The following is a 16,816-nucleotide window of genomic DNA, read 5'->3' on the forward strand; positions in this document are numbered from 1 at the left end:
ATCTCACATAACATGTTCAAAAAGTAAAAAGAAAAAAGAAAGCTTTTTCAAAAGGTGAATTCTAAGGGACTCTGTAATGGTCCTGTTATTTGGAGTTTTTCTCACTTATATACAAAGCTGAAATGGCACCAAATATCCACTTTGCCTTGTTCTCTACCACTCTTTAAAAGTAGGAATCTATATTTCTTGGCAAAGTTCAAAATTAAACATCAATCAAAGATTCTTAGCCATAGGTTTAGACCCTCTCTCCAGCCACGTATGAGCACATCTCAAAGGTAGATGAAATTTATAAATGCGTCTCTGGAGCCTCTACGAGCATCATTGCATGTGGGAAGGCTTCTGCTCCTGATGTGAAAGGTAGAATTGATCCCCATATCTGACCTGTATGTGACATAATCAAACGAGAAGCAGGGAACTCCTCTCCTTTCTTTCACTCTTTTTTTCCCTCTCTCATGTTTTCTCTGTTTTTCTTTTTCCTTGCTCTTTTACATGAATGTAATTATCAATAGTCACTTGCTGATATTCATCCCCCATAGTACCTGGTGGCAATTGGGAAAAAAATAATATTTAGCAAGACAATTTCTGGGATGTGTCCAAAGATACATGTTACTTTTGCTTCTCTTCACCTTCTGAGCTCCAGTCTACCACCCAACCATAAATATTATTCAAATATTGGAGCTTTATCTGTCTTTTAACTGAAGAACTACTTCATTGTATGAAGAGTTAAATGTCTGTTATGTAATTTTATGCTTTATTCAAACAGTTGATATAATAAAGATATTCACATGCATTTTAAAATTATACACCGATTTATTATAAGTGATATAAAATACAGTGAAAAGAATTTATTTTTAAAAACTGTCAGTGAAACATCTGATACACATCTGGCTATGAATGGTAGATTCAAACGTGATAAAACTGCCACTTGAAATGCATCACAGTACCAGCAGGCACGTGGCAATCTTACCTCCTTACTTCTTTGATTACAAAGATACAATATTCACTATATCCCTCTGTGGTTATCCTTTTGTTAAAATTTGTTCTGGTTTTCATAGTTCCTTTTGTACTTCAACAATCACATTTTGGCAACTTACTCTGGTAATTAAAAGTTGGATTCAAGGAAAACTATGAACTCCCACATTTGTGCATTCTCCTTTCCATCCCTGAATTCTGTCTTTTGTAATGTAGACCTTGTGTGACCCACACAGCCAAATTTAAGAAATGTACCCACTTCAGATTTCCCCACCTATCCAACCTAATCTGATGTCTTATCCTGACAGACTGCAGCTGCCAAGAAGTAAGATTCCTGTGCTGCTCTCAGGAAAATTTGTCCCACTTGTTTTCTAATTCAATAAAGATACTGGTTTAAATGTGAAGCCACGCAAGAGAAAGATGAAGCCAAAGCTGGTCCCCCTGAGGAATTGTTTTGAAATAAGGAATCAGGACCCTCTATTCAATTCATATTTAATAGACCGCCATCTCTTCTGCCTTCATCAGAAAAAAACAAAAACAAAATAGTATCTGCCTATGATTAATAGTATTTAATTACATGCACTTTTGTTTGAGTTTACTTCCTTGCTTTCTGAAAAAAAGATAGGTATTTAGACACTAGTTCATGATGATAAAATTAAAATTTAGTTTTACAAACAAAAATTGAAGCTGTCATTTGTAGGAAAAAAATTCAAATTTAAAATTGCTATTTTTCACTATTCTTAGATAGCAAGAGAAGTAAGAATTTCTTCACTGTGATTTATATCACAACAGAATTTTTTTCCTTAACAAAGGACCTTTTGAAAATCCCAGGAAAGGACCACAAAATAATCAAAGACTGCACATTGTAAATAAAACCCTTCAGCTGTTATTGAAACATAAGTATAATTACACACAAGGAAAAGGTATTATCAGCAGAGAAAAGATGCCTTAAGAATTCTTTGTCTTTTTCCAAACTGATGGACATGAGTGAGCTCTAATATCATTATGTTTAGAAATGGCTTCATCCAGATCCAACTGTACACCGTTAATATTCACTTCCATGCAGCCATTATAAAAGGCATTCACTGGTGTGGCACTGAATGGAACATCTGTAAAAGTAAAATATTAGAATATTAGTCCAAGACTTTTAGCATCTTGTTTGTTTACAGTGAGAGAAGTCATTCAGACTTCCTATTTCCAACCAAATTCTAATCCTAAAGGAAAAGTTAATAATGAAATTCTATTCCATAAATATACATTAAGTGACTCCGATATACATGTTATTGTACTTCATTGAATTCAGCATGTCATGAGTTCCTCGGATTTCATAAACACAATTAGTTCCATTTAAACTTAAACATATTTGAGGGAGAGTAGAAACAAGCATATTCTTGTGATATTCTATTTTTATTATACAAATAACATACTATTTTCTCTTTAAACTTAAGCAACAGTTTAAGCATTGTTAAATCATTTTCTTAACTCCAAATTATAGCTACTTGGAAATCTCTGATCAATATATCTCTTTTATTATTGTTGGAATAAAAGCAGATTTCTGTATTTTTCCAAAGAAATAATTTTTTGTTGAGCATACAATAGGTCATGATACAGGATTCACTTTCATGTACTATTTAGAGTTCCTAAAAATAGCAATTTTCCTTCCTCTTTTTAGGCCTCTCCTCTCCATTAATCTTAACTCACAATGGATATTCTTTAGCCCTTATTCTTCATCTTCAGTACCTTATGCCAAAAAAAAAAAACCTTTAAATTTTCAATTTCTAACTTGCCAACACAGTGAATAAAGTTTCTACTTTACTATGACTATGAGCTCATAGCATTTGTTAAGAATCCCTTTCAAGTTGGGCTAAACATCATAGATTATGCCACTTTTCCTTTTTTGAGAAAAGAAATTACTCAAATTCATTCATTTTTTGAGGAAAGAAATTACTCAAAATCATCCATTTCTCTTGGGTTTTAGTACTTCACATGGAATTTAACATGCCTACTTTGCATGCAATTAATAATTTACCCATCCCACAGTTTATACTCTTAATATCTCAATATTTAGCTCCTCTCAAATTTTCCCCACTCTTTCTCCCAAGACATTTTGCCTGAAATTAGTCCTCAGTGCTGTTGCCAAAATCCTGAAACCGCTGAAATTTTGATAATTCTACTTCTTTTAAACTCTTTGTTGGTTTGATTTCCTAAAATTGCATTCAGCTAACTTATGGATAAGGTAGTAGGTAGATTTCAATATATAATTTATTCATTTAAACTATAATATTACTCCCTAATAATTAGGCATGCTCACTACTTACCTCTATTGATCTATTTATCTATCTATCTATCTATCTATCTATCTATCTATCTATATCTATCTGACTTTCTATAGCTTTCAAAGCCTATTTACTTCTATTTCCCAGAACCCCAGATACAATTTCCATATATGGGAAATCAAGACCATGAGCAGTTTAAGCAATATATTGAAGGTTATCAGAGGTCCAGACATCAAACAGGATTCTCCCCATGAGAATTGCAAATGTCATCTGAAAATGCTTCTAAATAACTTTCTGCCTCTTTTTTTCCATTTAAAGTGAAATATTGGTGCCAATTTCATATTTTCCAATATTCAGTTAAAGATGAATCTGCTTTTCCTCCAGTTATCCCCATCTTGGTAAATGGAATCTCCATCCATGCAACTGCTCATGCCAAATACCTAAAAGTCATCCTTATACCTGTCTTTCAGTCATTAAATCCTATTAATTTTGTTTCTAACACATATCTCCGATCTATTCACTGTCCATCATCTTCATTGTTATCACCCTGGTCCTGCAGCTTCCTCAGTTTCCTCATCTGTAAAATGAGAATAATAATAGCACTTACCTCACTGGACTATTTTGAAAATTAAACAAGTGGATATATTTGAAGCACTTTAAACAGTGTCCAGACTGTTTGTTTTGCAACAGTTGATGGTAGTTTAGATACTACAACTATTGTCACTGCTTCTTCATCTGGACTACTGAATAGCCTCTCAGATCATCTCAATTAAACCCACTTTTGTCTCCCACCTATCCATCTCCATCCAGCATGCAGGGTGAATTTTTAAAATTGTAATATTGCTATACTACTTCCTTGTCTAAAACTTTTCATAGTGTCATGTCTCTCATTATAAGACTTACGATCCTGAACTAGGTCTACAAACAATCCATCCAACCGCCCAGTTCACAGCCTCACTCTACACTACCGTCTCCCTTGCTCAGTATGCTTTAACCACACTGATATCCTACAGATTCCTCCAGCGTGTCATCCCCTTCCACTTTGCCCACACACGGAACATTTTACTTGCATAATAACTCCAATCCCCACTCTCAGACCTGGTTAAATTTATTTAGCCTGTTCAGTATCAGATTTATAGTTTAGTCTATTATTCAGACCAGTTGTTTCTGGCCCCCACGACCAGGCAAGAAGTCGTATTTTCAGGTTCTAAAAGCAACCCATACTTTTCCCTCATAAAAGTGATCACAATTTTAATTATTTTGATATTTTCCTAATTAGTTGTTTAATGTCTACCTCGCCATTAGATTGTTTATTACTATGTTGCGAGCACCTGGGACATAAGGTCTTTTTTTTTTTGAGACAGAGTTTCCCTCTGTCGCCCAGGCTGGAGTGCAATGGCGCAATCCCGGCTCACTGCAAGCTCCGCCTCCTGGGTTCACACCATTCTCCTTCCTCAGCCTCCTGAGTAGCTGGGACTACAGGCACCCGCCACCACGCCTGGCTAATTTTTTTGTATTTTTAGTAGAGAGGGGGTTTACACTGTGTTAGCCAGGATGGTCTCGATCTGCTGACTTTGTGATCCGCCCGCCTTGGCCTCCCAAAGTGCTGGGATTACAAGCATGAGCCACCGTGCCCGGCCCCATTTATCCAACTTTTATTGAGAACTTATGTCCTGGCCGGGCGCGGTGGCTCACGCCTGTAATCCCAGCACTTTGGGAGGCTGAGGCGGGCGGATCGCAAGGTCAGGAGATCGAGACCATCCTGGCTAACAAGGTGAAACTCTCTCTCTACTAAAAATACAAAAACATTAGCTGGGCGTGGTGGCAAGCGCCTGTAGTCCCAGCTACTCGGAGAGGCTGAGGCAGGAGAATGGCGTGAACCCGGGAGGCAGAGCTTGCAGTGAGCCGAGATCGCGCCACTGCACTCTAGCCTGGGCGACAGAGCCAGACTCCATCTCAAAAAAAAAAAAAAAAGCTGGATAAATAAGATGAACTGAATAATAGATGAATAAATATTGGGTAAATAAGAACAAATATTGAACTTATAAGACTATTGTGATGAAGAAATAAAATAACATATCCTTTCTGGCTGGGATAGCCAAATGAAGCAAAACTTGATCAGCCTTAGTTCAACATTTTTAAACTAAGCAAAACAAAAATATGCCAATAAAATGTCGGTACTAGCCCCTAGAAAAAGAATAATGAATACTGGATTTTATGTTCCCTTCTGATGCTTTTTTACTATAATTATATATTTAAAATATTATCAGTTTGATTAAAATATACTTTTTAAAACTGAAGAAAAAGTAAGCAGATACCTGGAAGGCCACCCAGGTATGTGGCCACTTTTGCTTTCATTGCTTTGTCCAAGATGGCAAGTTGTCTTTGAAGGTCTTCATGGGAGATGGTTTCTATTTTAAGTGGTGTTGACAACTCCAGATTGTTTCTGTTGACTCTAAATTCCAGATGAGATTGTTGATCGGAACATAGACTTAGGGCCTGTATCCGATATATTACAGTATTTTCAACAGATAACAGAATATCCTGAAGAGCAGAGCAAAGATTCAATATAAGCAAGGAGTAAGAGTAATGCTGCTTAAGAGTGACTTTTGAGTTTTTCAAAGTCAAAAACTAAATTTCAGTAAGTAAAGAAAATGTAGGATAGAGCCTCTAAATTTAAGGGAAAAATTACTAATTATTATAAGACTAATTTATAATAATTATGACTAAAATTTAAAATACACATTAGTTTTACAAACTCAAAGTTTAGCTAAAATATAAATGTATACTGGTTTCTGAAAATTCAGTAAAACAACCAGAACCTATAGGAGTGTCTTATATCTTTCTGTTTATGAGCCTTCCTAATTTCCAAGTTTACATATGAAAAGGGAAGGAGTTGAATCACTCTTTGTTGATAAAAGACTTGGGAAATTTGAAATGCTTTAGTAAGCATGTGCCAGCAGGACTAACAGGTTTCTTTGTGCCACACAAGCAATCCTATAGACTTGGGATAAAATAAGTGAAGAGGCCCTGAGAAAGAAAAACCAGGAATTGCCACCAGTACATTATAGAACATTTACCAGAAGATTCTACAGAAAGAAAATGTGTTCATTCTGCTGAACCTTTCAAACTGCCGTTATGCCTAAATTACTCAATGTGTTGAGTATGATCTCTTCCTATAGCTTACGTGGCATAGAGGAAAGTGATAAAAACATAGTCAGAAATGTTTATTTAGGAATCCAAGATACCCATTTTAAGTGAAAAGACTAACTTTGCAAATATAGGTTACTTGAGGAAATCTGTTATTGTGTTGTACATGTCCGTATCCTTAAACTCATTAAAAGAGATTGTCAATAAAGAAAATGCTCCAAAATGATCAATGATATCTGGAATAATGTTATGAAATATTGCATAGACTTTGAGAAGGAAATCTGACATGCAAAGAAAGAACCATGGAGGCAAACACTCAAAAGATAAAATAAATATCAGACATGTCATGTGTTAACCTCCTCCACTACATGAATGTAGTGTTGAAGATAGGAATTCCATTTTGTTTAAAAAGGAAAACAAACTAGCAAACAAAAAACCCCTGAAATCCAAATGTAGAAATCTCCTTAAAGACAGGAGATTAAAACAAAAGCAAAAACAAGAAAAAACTCATCAGGATATTTTTAGGTTACTTATGGTTAACCACCAGAAACTTCCCATCCTCCTCCCTGAATCATACTTTAAGTTGCAAACAGCATAACTTGTTTTACTACAATAGACATTATTCAACCGTAGGTCTCTTTCTAAAATCTACTGAAAGCATCCAAGTCAGCCTTGGCATAAACATCAGCTTCTTGCTGTAACTTGTTGGAATGCACTGTGGATGACACATAAACAGAACGACTATGCTCTAATAGAAGTCTGAATAATACAGATTTTCTGATAACCCTCATATTTCCTTTCATCTAAGGCTTTTTGGTGTTCTTCCTCCTAATTTCAAATAAGAGTTGCCAGTAAGAAACCAAGTTTTAACTTTCTCTTTTTTTCCTAACTTACTCTTGGGAGAAAAGATTAAGAGTGTAAGAAAGAACAAAACATTATAATTAAGCACTGAATATCTGACAGTGCACTGTAATTAGACTCACTTCTACGTTGTCAGTACAGACTAATTCCCACAACGCTTAAAGGATTCTTAATCAGGGGGGTCTCTATGTACTCGAATGGCTCCAAGCAGCCTGTGTGAGAGTCTGCCTAATCTTAGGTATAGATGCAGTAGGTTTTTCATTCCTCCCTCCCCTTACTTCTTCATTCAGACCTTGGAAACAAGCCAGAAAAAAAAGTAACAATAATAGACATTTTTTGAGTCCTTAATGATGTGCTGGAGACTGTGCCAAACACTTTACATAAGTTACTTTATTTAATCTTCAAAATAGTCCTTTGAGGTAAATACTGCTATGTATACATTTTAAAAAATGAAAAGAAAAACAAGGCTCATATACGTTTAGAGTTAAGTTACCTGTGATTTTTCAGAGGTGGAGTCCACCAAGGACACAGCAAAGGGCACTGTGTTGTTACCAGAAACCAAGGCAAGCATAACGCCAGTGCCCGTGGATGGACGAATATTCAAGGTCACATTTACATGCCAACCCTCAGCACTGGATACATTATCTGTTTAAAATAATGAAACAGAAGCATGATCAATGCACTCCTGAAGTGCACCAGAAGGAATTGTTATTAACACAGTCCAGGTAATATTCAAAACTATCTTGTGTAATAGTATTTTCATTCCCTTTCTCAATGATCCGTATAACCTAGGCAAAACAAAACAAACTTTTTTTTAATGCAGTCAAGAAACATGCAAATGGAGTGCCATCTTCCTGTTCTTCCTAGAAGAGAATTCTGGATTGTGGTGTTAAGGATTATCATGGATTTTCCCGGTTTGCTCTTTAACACCGAGCGCTTCCTTCTCCCTTGCACATTCACCAGTGCTCAAATCTCAGAGCGGTCATATTTCCAAGTATATGTTTGAAAGTTCAACAAATTTACAGTAATAATTTAGGGAAAATCTGGGTACAGTTGCCATCATCACTCCAAAGGATAAATATGATTTATATACATAGGAGAGTTGTATAGTTCGATACTAGAGAAATACGCTGACTTCAGCAGTTAGTTTTGAAATCAGAATAGGAGCCCTTGTTTTGTGAATCTCTTGTCATAATCCTTCACATTCTCTTTCTTAATTACTAGGTTAATTGTCTATCCCACTAACGTGCAAGCTCTAGGAGGTATATGTCTCCATCATTGCTTTGTTTTCCCCAGCAGTCACTCAGTAGATATTTGTTGAATTAATATGTTTCCAGAGTAGTTGGATTACTAAAAATATTAGTTCAAAATCTGAATGAAGTCTTCCTCATTTAATGTGATGTAACGTATAGCAAAGCCCAAATACCACACGGAGCCCCTGAAAGGGTAAATGTGAATAAGGAAAATCATTTTCCTTTGACAAGATGTTCTTCCACTTAGCCACATATAATGTCACTAAGTTTTTCATTATAATCCTGTAACTCCCATCCAGAAGAAAAAAATATATAGACCGGGTGTGGTGGCACATGCCTGTAATCCTAGCACTTTGGAATTGCCTGAGCTCAGGAGTTCGAGACCAGCCTGGGCAACATGATGAAACATCTCTACTGAAAAAATATACAAAAAATTAGCCGAGCATGGTGGTGTATACCTGTAGTCCCAGCTACTACTCGGGAGGCTTGATTCAGGAGAACTGCTTGAACTCAGGAGGCCGAGGTTGCAGTGAGCTGAGATCACACCACTGCACTCCAGCCTGGGAAAAAGAGTGAGACTCTGTCTCCAAAAAAAAAAGAATGTTTATATGTAATCATTGTGAAATAAGTAATTTTTAATTGATATATCATAATTGTAAATATTTTGGGGTACATATGTCATTTGATAAATGCATACAATGTGTAATGCTCAAATCAGGATAACTGGAATTTCTATCACCTAAACATTTATCTTGAAATAAGTAAATTTAACACAGAATATTAAACTCAAACTAAAATGAACACGCAAATGTATAGAAGTTAAAATGTAACATTAAATATTAATTACAAAGTAGATCACATAAATTATCCATGAAATGATTAATTACTTACTAATTTTTTTAGATACAATATAACTCTTATTTTCATTACCTTTTCGGGATTTTTTTCCTTTGGCCAAATCATCATGGATTTAGTTTTACCCTAATTTAATCCTCACCCCATTTATTACTTTAAAAAAATCCTTCATAGGCAGACCAGAACTAGGCACTGTATTAATTTACGCTAGAAAAAGGGAAATCATTTTTGTAAAATTTGTCCTTAAAAATGTAGTAAAAAGGGCTGGGCACAGTGGCTCATGCCTGTAATACCAGCACTGGGAGGCTGAGGCAGGAGGATCACTTGAGTTAAGGAGTTTGAAAACTGACCTGGGCAACATAGGAAGACCCTGTCTCTGCAAAACATAAAAATTAGCAAGGCATGGTGGCATGTGGCTGTAGTCCTAGCTACTTGGGAGGCTGAGGCAGGAGGATTGCTTGAGCCCAGAAGGTCTAGGTTACAGTGAGCCATGACTGTACCACTGCACTCCAGCCTGGATGACAGAGAGAGACCCTATCTCAAAAACAAACAAACAAATGTAGTAAATACAGACTACGAAAGATGGGAGGGTGGGAGGAGGGTAGGGGTTAAAAAATTACCAATTGGGTATCATGTTCACTATTTGGGTGATGTGTACACCAAAGGCCCAGATTTCACCACTACACAATATATCACAATATATGCATGTAAGAAATCTGCACTTGTACCTCCTAATTACATAAAAATTTGAAAATTTGTTTTAATGTAGTAAACACTTTTTTTTTTTTTTTTTTTTTTTTTTTTTTTTTTTTTTTTTTTTTTTGTGAGACATGCTTTCACTCTGTCATCCAGGCTGGAGTGCAGTGGTAAGATCCTGGCTCTCTGCTGCGTCAACCTATTGGGCTCAAGCCATCCTCACACCTCAGCCTCCTGAGTAGCTGGGACTACGGGCCAAGGCCATCAGGCTTGGCTAATTTTTGTATTTTTTGTGAAGATAGGGTTTCACCATGTTGCCAAAACTGGTCTTGAACTCTTGGGCTCTAGCTCTTTGGGATCTGCCCGCCTCAGCCTCCTAAAGTGCTAGGATTATAGGTGTGAGCCACCTTACCTCACCCTTTTTGGGTTACAAATAAACACAATTAAAATGTAATTTTTTTCTTAAAGCAGAGATATCACATTAATGCTAACAATTTATAATGCAAGTGTTAGTAGCTCAAATAATGAACTACTAAAAAAGAAAAAGATTCAATAAAATAATTAGAATATATAAATAGCTAATAAACATATGGGAGGATATTCAAGTTCAGTAGAAATTAGGGAAATAATATTAATATTCAAACCTACAAAATTTAATTTTTGAACTATCAGATTGGAAGAAAACTAAAGCATACACTTTCTCGTTCTGTTGGTAGAAATATTAATTGATAAAAGATTTTTGGAAAAGAATGTAATTGAACCTCTAATAATCATATATTTGCCTAACCTTTGATAGAGATAACCTAATTCTAAAATTTTCTTCCATAGAATTAATCACATAAAGGTGGAAGGATGTATGATTCAGGATGTTCACAGAAGTATTATTTATAAGGTTAAAACCCTAGGGTCAGTGTGGCAAGACTCCCTGCTCCACTTAGGCTGTAGAAAAGTGGAAAGGGCACCACCTCCACCCTTACAACAACAAAAGCCAAATTATCTGCATAATCACGACTTTTCTTGAAACTATCAAACAGCTGAGGTCGCAGAGCAGCAAACTAACCAGAAACCTAAAGAAAGACAGGTGTTCCCAAGGAAAGCCAGAATAAGAACACTTTCTAACCCAGGGCAGACAGGAAATGCCATGCAGTTTGGTAAAAATAATTTAGGTAAAGATTTAAACAAATTGCTGAACTCCATGTGGGGGCTGATGTAAGAGTTTATAAGCCCTAGAAACTACAGACACAAAGACAATTCATGCTCATTCACAAGCTCTTCTCCACAGACCTTACCATGCACTCAAGAGAAAACAGTGCAGGGAAGGAGACCCGAGAAAGCCTCTCTCTTAATATGGTCCTGAAAGCAGCACCAGCTACAGGGAAGCCACAGAGCCCCATCTAGATCCTTCTCAGTCTCCTCCACACAACACAAGTTTTCAAGCCAGGAGAAAAACAGCAAACCTTGTCATCAGGACACATATGAAGACTCATTGCAACTACAGATTAGGAAGAACAAACAAAAAAAGCTATCTATCACGGAGAAGGAGCAAGAAAACATATTGAGTCCTGATCACTAGACATCTCCCCTGCTGATGAGAGTCAGGGAAGAGGAACAGTGAAAATTCCGCACTCCTGAGACCCAGGGATACAACACCTGCCTAAGACTGAATTTGTACCAGAACAACATAGAATGCTTCCCTAACCTCCGCATCTTCTCTGCCATGTTAGCAAATGTCAGGTAACAAGAGCAGTCTGCTGGAGGTGGGCAAGACACTTGAGAGACACAAGTGGGAGAGACATTTTCTTGAGGCATATTATGGAGGGAATACATAAAACTGAGCTGCTATGATGAAAAACTCTCTAGGCCAGGCACGGTGGCTCAAGCCTTTAATCCCAGCATTTAGAGAGGCTGAGGCAGGCAGATCACCTGAGGTCAGGAGTTTGAAACCAGCCTGGCCAACACAGCAAAACCCTGTCAAAAATACAAAAATTAGCAGGGCATGGTGGCACACCCTTGTAATTCCAGCTACTCAGGAGGCTGAGGCATGAGAATCACTTGAACCTGCAAGGTGGCGGTTGCAGTGAGCCGAGATTGTGGCACTGCACTCCAGCCTGGGTGACAGAGTGAGACTCGGTCTCAAAAAAAAAAGAAAAGAAAAAGAAAAACTAGCCACCAAACCATTCCCTTATTCTAAGCAGAAGGTAGTATTTTAAAAATCTGAGTCTGGGTGCGGTGGCTCACACCTGTAATCCCAGCACTTTGGGAGGCCAAGGGGGTGGATCATAAGATCAGGAGTTCAAAACCAGCCTGGCCAAAAACACAAAAATACAAAAATTAGCTGGGCGTGGTGGCAGGTGCCTGTAGTTCCAGCTACTTGGGAGGCTGAGGCAGAAGAATCACTTGAATCCAGGAGGCAGAGGTTGCAGTGAGCCAAGATTGCACCACTGCACTCCAGCCTGGGTGACAAAGCGAGACTCCATCTCAAAAACAAAACAAAACCAAATAAAAGATCTGAAACCTGTGGTGCATTAAGGGTAATCCTGGCACCAACAAAACTTAAGAAGCTCAACTTTTCACTAGATTGATTCAGTCCCATTACTAAGAGCCTAGCAAAAGAAATGTGCTCATTTCCAGACGCAAATATTCTTTATCTCAGTCTCTACTGTTGTATGTAAGATGCCCAAATCTAAACTAAAAATTACATGATACACAAAGATGCAAGAAAAACAACACTTGGTCAAGGGACAAAGCAAACAAAATGACCAGACTCAGATATGACACAGTTGGAACTATGAGACAGGGAATTTAAAATAATTATGATGAATACATTGAAAACTCAGTACATAAACTAGACAAGTGGGAACAGATAGGGAATTTCAATAGGGAGGTAGAAATTTTAAGAAAGCATCAAATAGAAGTGCTAGAAATGAAGATGAATCTTTCTGATGCATTCATTGGTAGACTCCATACAAGTGAGAAATCAGTGAACTTTAAAATAGATCAATTGAATTTACCCAAAAGGAATCAGGCTATGTACCGATAAACCTGAAATAACAACACAAGCACATTCAAATGCCTTTATATTTTTCCCAATACACTGAAAAATTTTTGTAAAAGGTATATAATAGTATGAATAAGCATAAGACTGGAGTGGGCACACAGTAGATACTCAGCAATGTTTCACAAATAAATTATTACTGTTTGTTAATGAATAAATTTACTCGTTAATGAGAAAATAGAGATAAATGGAAAATCACTTACTATAATCTATGTGAAATTGAGCAATTCCAGAACCAGGATAGTAGGAGCCCTTCTCCACAGTAATCAGGCAATGCTTATTTTGTTTTTCTTGAATAATTTCCTTTATTCCAGAAGCTCCTTGCTTCATCAAATTCCAGCTTCGTATACATCCATCTAGACGAGGGTTGATCTAACAAATTAAAATACAAGTCAAGGAGTGCATTTTAAACTTAAACAATGGCTCGATTATGAGTATAGGTTTTCATTAAGAGAAAAAAAAATCCTTTCTTTGATAATAGTTGAAAGTATTTTAAATTTTATTTAAGTTTTTCTTTTCAAAGTGTTCTTCAGATGGACAGTCTTTTTCAGCACAAGCGAGCTTATGCTATCACAAGCCCTCAGTGGGATCTTAATGATTTTTAACACTTCAAGCTCCACCTGCCTCTCTTACATCATCCAGTGGTAACTTTTCTGCTTTCAAGTTCTATATTTGCTTCTAGCTGTGACCCTGGGCTCTAAGCTGTCTTGTTTATCTTTTTGTTTCTTTGATTGAGATGGAGTCTTGCTGGAGTGCAGTGGCAGGATCTTGGCTCACTGCAACCTCTGCCTCCCTGGTTCAAGCAAGTCTCCTGCCTCAGCCTCCTGAGTAGCTGGGATTACAGGTGCCCACCACCACGCCTGGCTAATTTTTGTACTTTTAGTAGAGATGGGGTTTTGCCACATTGGCCAGGCTGGTCTTGAACTCCTGACCTCAGGTGATCCACCCACCTCGACCTCCCAAATTGCTGGGATTACAGGTGTGAACCACCGCGCCCGGCCTTGTTTTTCTTTAGTGGCATTTAGAATATGGGTTTGTCTTGCCAATCAGACTCTAAGTCTCTTCAGACACAAAACTGTTTGCATTCTTTAGCCTCCGTTAAGTATCCTGCCAGGCTCAAGACATGTAAAAACCATTTCATAAATGATTGATACTTTTTGAATAATTTATTTTACTTTTAAAGTGTATTAATTTCTCAGTTTCAAACAACAGGTATACTCATGTCAACATGGGTTAATTAATTCAAGCTTAATATCATATAATAGAAATCTTTTAAAAGCTAAAGTAACTATGAATTGCCAGGAATGAAAGACGGATATAAGATAGTAAATATTTAAATTAAATCAGCAAGTGTATCTGGCAGGCCTGTGACTTCAAATGAAATTTTTAAAACTCTTTGAAGAGTTAGTGGTTAGTCTCTTTCATCAAACCTATTCTATAGCTATTAAACAAATATTATATTTAGAAAAACATCTATTATATCTAATTTCAATTTGTGACAGGCTATAGTTGTACCCTCAGTAAAGAGGTATTTTTTTAACAATAAATTTCACCTTATGTGCTATTCTTTAGCTCTTGCATTTAAGTCCTAAAAATAGACTTGAGAAAGTCCTTTGACTGGCTTTTACAAAATAGTGTAATTTTGGACTTAAATATATGAATTTATATGTTTAACGACTGAGTATGAATTATCATGATGTTAACACTGAACATTACATTACTAATGTTAACATTAGTGTTAACATTCTCAAGTGTTAACTTGAGAATTTTAGAAATCCACTTCATGATTTATGCTGGGGATTTAAATGGGCACAAAACCACTACATCATTTTTTTATTTCATTAATATAATTTCAAGGGTAACTAATGTTATTTTTCCATGATCATTTCAAGTCGTCACAGTATGCTTAACAAAACAACTTCTATTGACTCTCAGAAAAGCACATATTCAAATCTATTACAGACAAAAGGAATTCATCCATGATGAATGATAGAAGCTTGGATCATTACCGGTTTAATGAGTTCACTTTCCACTTTCCGAGGGAATCCTGCAAAGTATACTTTGGTTTCCAGCAATCCATTTTCCGGCTTAAAAAGGGGTCCAGGTTTATTTATATCCATCACAGCTTCTTTAGCTATTTTAATGCTAATACTATGTTCTAATTCTTCTACAGACACCTACAATTAAAAAGAAAAATTACCAAATAACCAAGCATTACTACATGTCATTTGAAATACTGGGATCTAAAACTTATGTTATTATTCCAATAAAATATTTTGTAATCATTTTAATGTAATTATTAATTTGTTACAACTCATTTGGAATGTCAAATTATGATAAATGTGATAAAAAGGCATTTAGGGTGGCAGCACTTGATCAAAAATTAAAAGCATACCATATTTTAAAGTTAAAAAAATACTATTCTGTTAAGCTTAAACATCCAGTTATATATCTTTCAATTCCAGGCTGCTAGAAAATTAACAATTAAGTGAGCCATTCTATCTCAGGAAAAATTTAAATGGTCTTATTTTGCAATTGTCTGATAATACACATATGGAATCAATAGTGTAAATAAGTTCTTAATATAAAGTAAGAAAAATCAATATGTTCACTATTCTGTTAACTGCACACAAATTATTTTTTCTTTAAAATTCAAAAGTGATTGAGGCAATAAGAAAAAAATACACAAAATTAAATTGGAGTTTCCCAATTTTGAGAGTTGTTTGGGTTTTTAAAAAAGGTTTCAAGTAAGGGTAAACAACAATAAAAATTCCTTCCACTAAGGCAATTTGAAGAACCACTGCTTCAATCGCTTCAAGTAGAACTACAGTGCTCAAAGAGCAAACTCTTCACTCACTAACCAATAATATAAGCCAAACAATAAGCATATTAAAACACCATGATAGGAAGGGAAAAACTATCCTCCAACATAAAATAAATTTAGTAACACAAATTTAAAGTTGGTCAACACTCCTTCTTTAATATAGCCAATTAGCAGCATGTGAACAACTATTCTCTCCTTTACAAACTTTCTTAACTTAGCCTCCAACACCTGACCCTGCTTGCTTCTCTTTCTACACTCTAACCACTACTTCTCAGTCTCCTTTGCTGGATCTTCCCCTCTCCACAGCTCAGGCCCCAGACCTTTTTCCTGTAGCCATGCAAGTATTTTAAGTGAGACACCATGACTCCACTCCAGGGCATTTGGAAAATTTGGAGGTGAGGAACACTTTTATTTGTCACAATGAGTAGGGGCCATGCTGGCATTGCAAGATGATAGACAATCTGCATTATGTACATAGGCTAGTCATGCAGAATTAATAATAATAAGTAATGCAGAGCTAGTAATAAAATATCAAGTATTCTTAAAATCTTTTGAACATCCCTGCTAGGTATTCATGTAGGGAATATTCATGCTTACAATCATCTGAGTTTGTACCTACATAGACACAAAATATTTGCTGCACTATTTTAGCATTCATTACATCTTTCAAGAATGTAATAATCTTGACAACTAAAGATAGATTGATACTTGTTTTGTTCATATCTTTACCAGGAACTTCTCACCACTTTGGAAAATTAATATTACCAATGGCAACACCATGTATACCCTTAATGGTATTTGAGTTGCTAATATAATGCCCCAGCATTAGTCTTCATTTGTAGCTTTTACTTAATGCATAGAAGCAAGCTTTGAC

At 36.2% G+C, this 16,816-nt stretch overlaps 1 protein-coding gene across 5 annotated transcripts in view; it reads right to left on the reverse strand.

Annotated features, from left to right (window-relative positions):
• Positions 1-790: 790 nt before the first annotated feature.
• PROS1 (protein S) overlaps positions 791-16,816 on the reverse strand; it is a 107,489-nt gene continuing 91,463 nt past the window's right edge. For all 5 annotated transcript variants that reach the window (XM_055259900.2, XM_055259899.2, XM_063630552.1 and 2 more), the window contains 5 exons: positions 15,128-15,295; positions 13,322-13,490; positions 7,753-7,904; positions 5,567-5,792; positions 791-2,081 (listed from right to left, as the gene is read on the reverse strand). In XM_055259900.2, coding sequence (XP_055115875.1) covers positions 1,921-2,081; positions 5,567-5,792; positions 7,753-7,904; positions 13,322-13,490; positions 15,128-15,295 — 876 coding nt within the window. In that variant the 3' untranslated portion in view covers positions 791-1,920. The remainder of the gene's footprint in view (positions 2,082-5,566; positions 5,793-7,752; positions 7,905-13,321; positions 13,491-15,127; positions 15,296-16,816) is intronic.

The sequence above is a fragment of the Symphalangus syndactylus genome, chromosome 21, assembly GCF_028878055.3.
Source record: "Symphalangus syndactylus isolate Jambi chromosome 21, NHGRI_mSymSyn1-v2.1_pri, whole genome shotgun sequence".
Classification (NCBI taxonomy): domain Eukaryota; kingdom Metazoa; phylum Chordata; class Mammalia; order Primates; family Hylobatidae; genus Symphalangus; species Symphalangus syndactylus.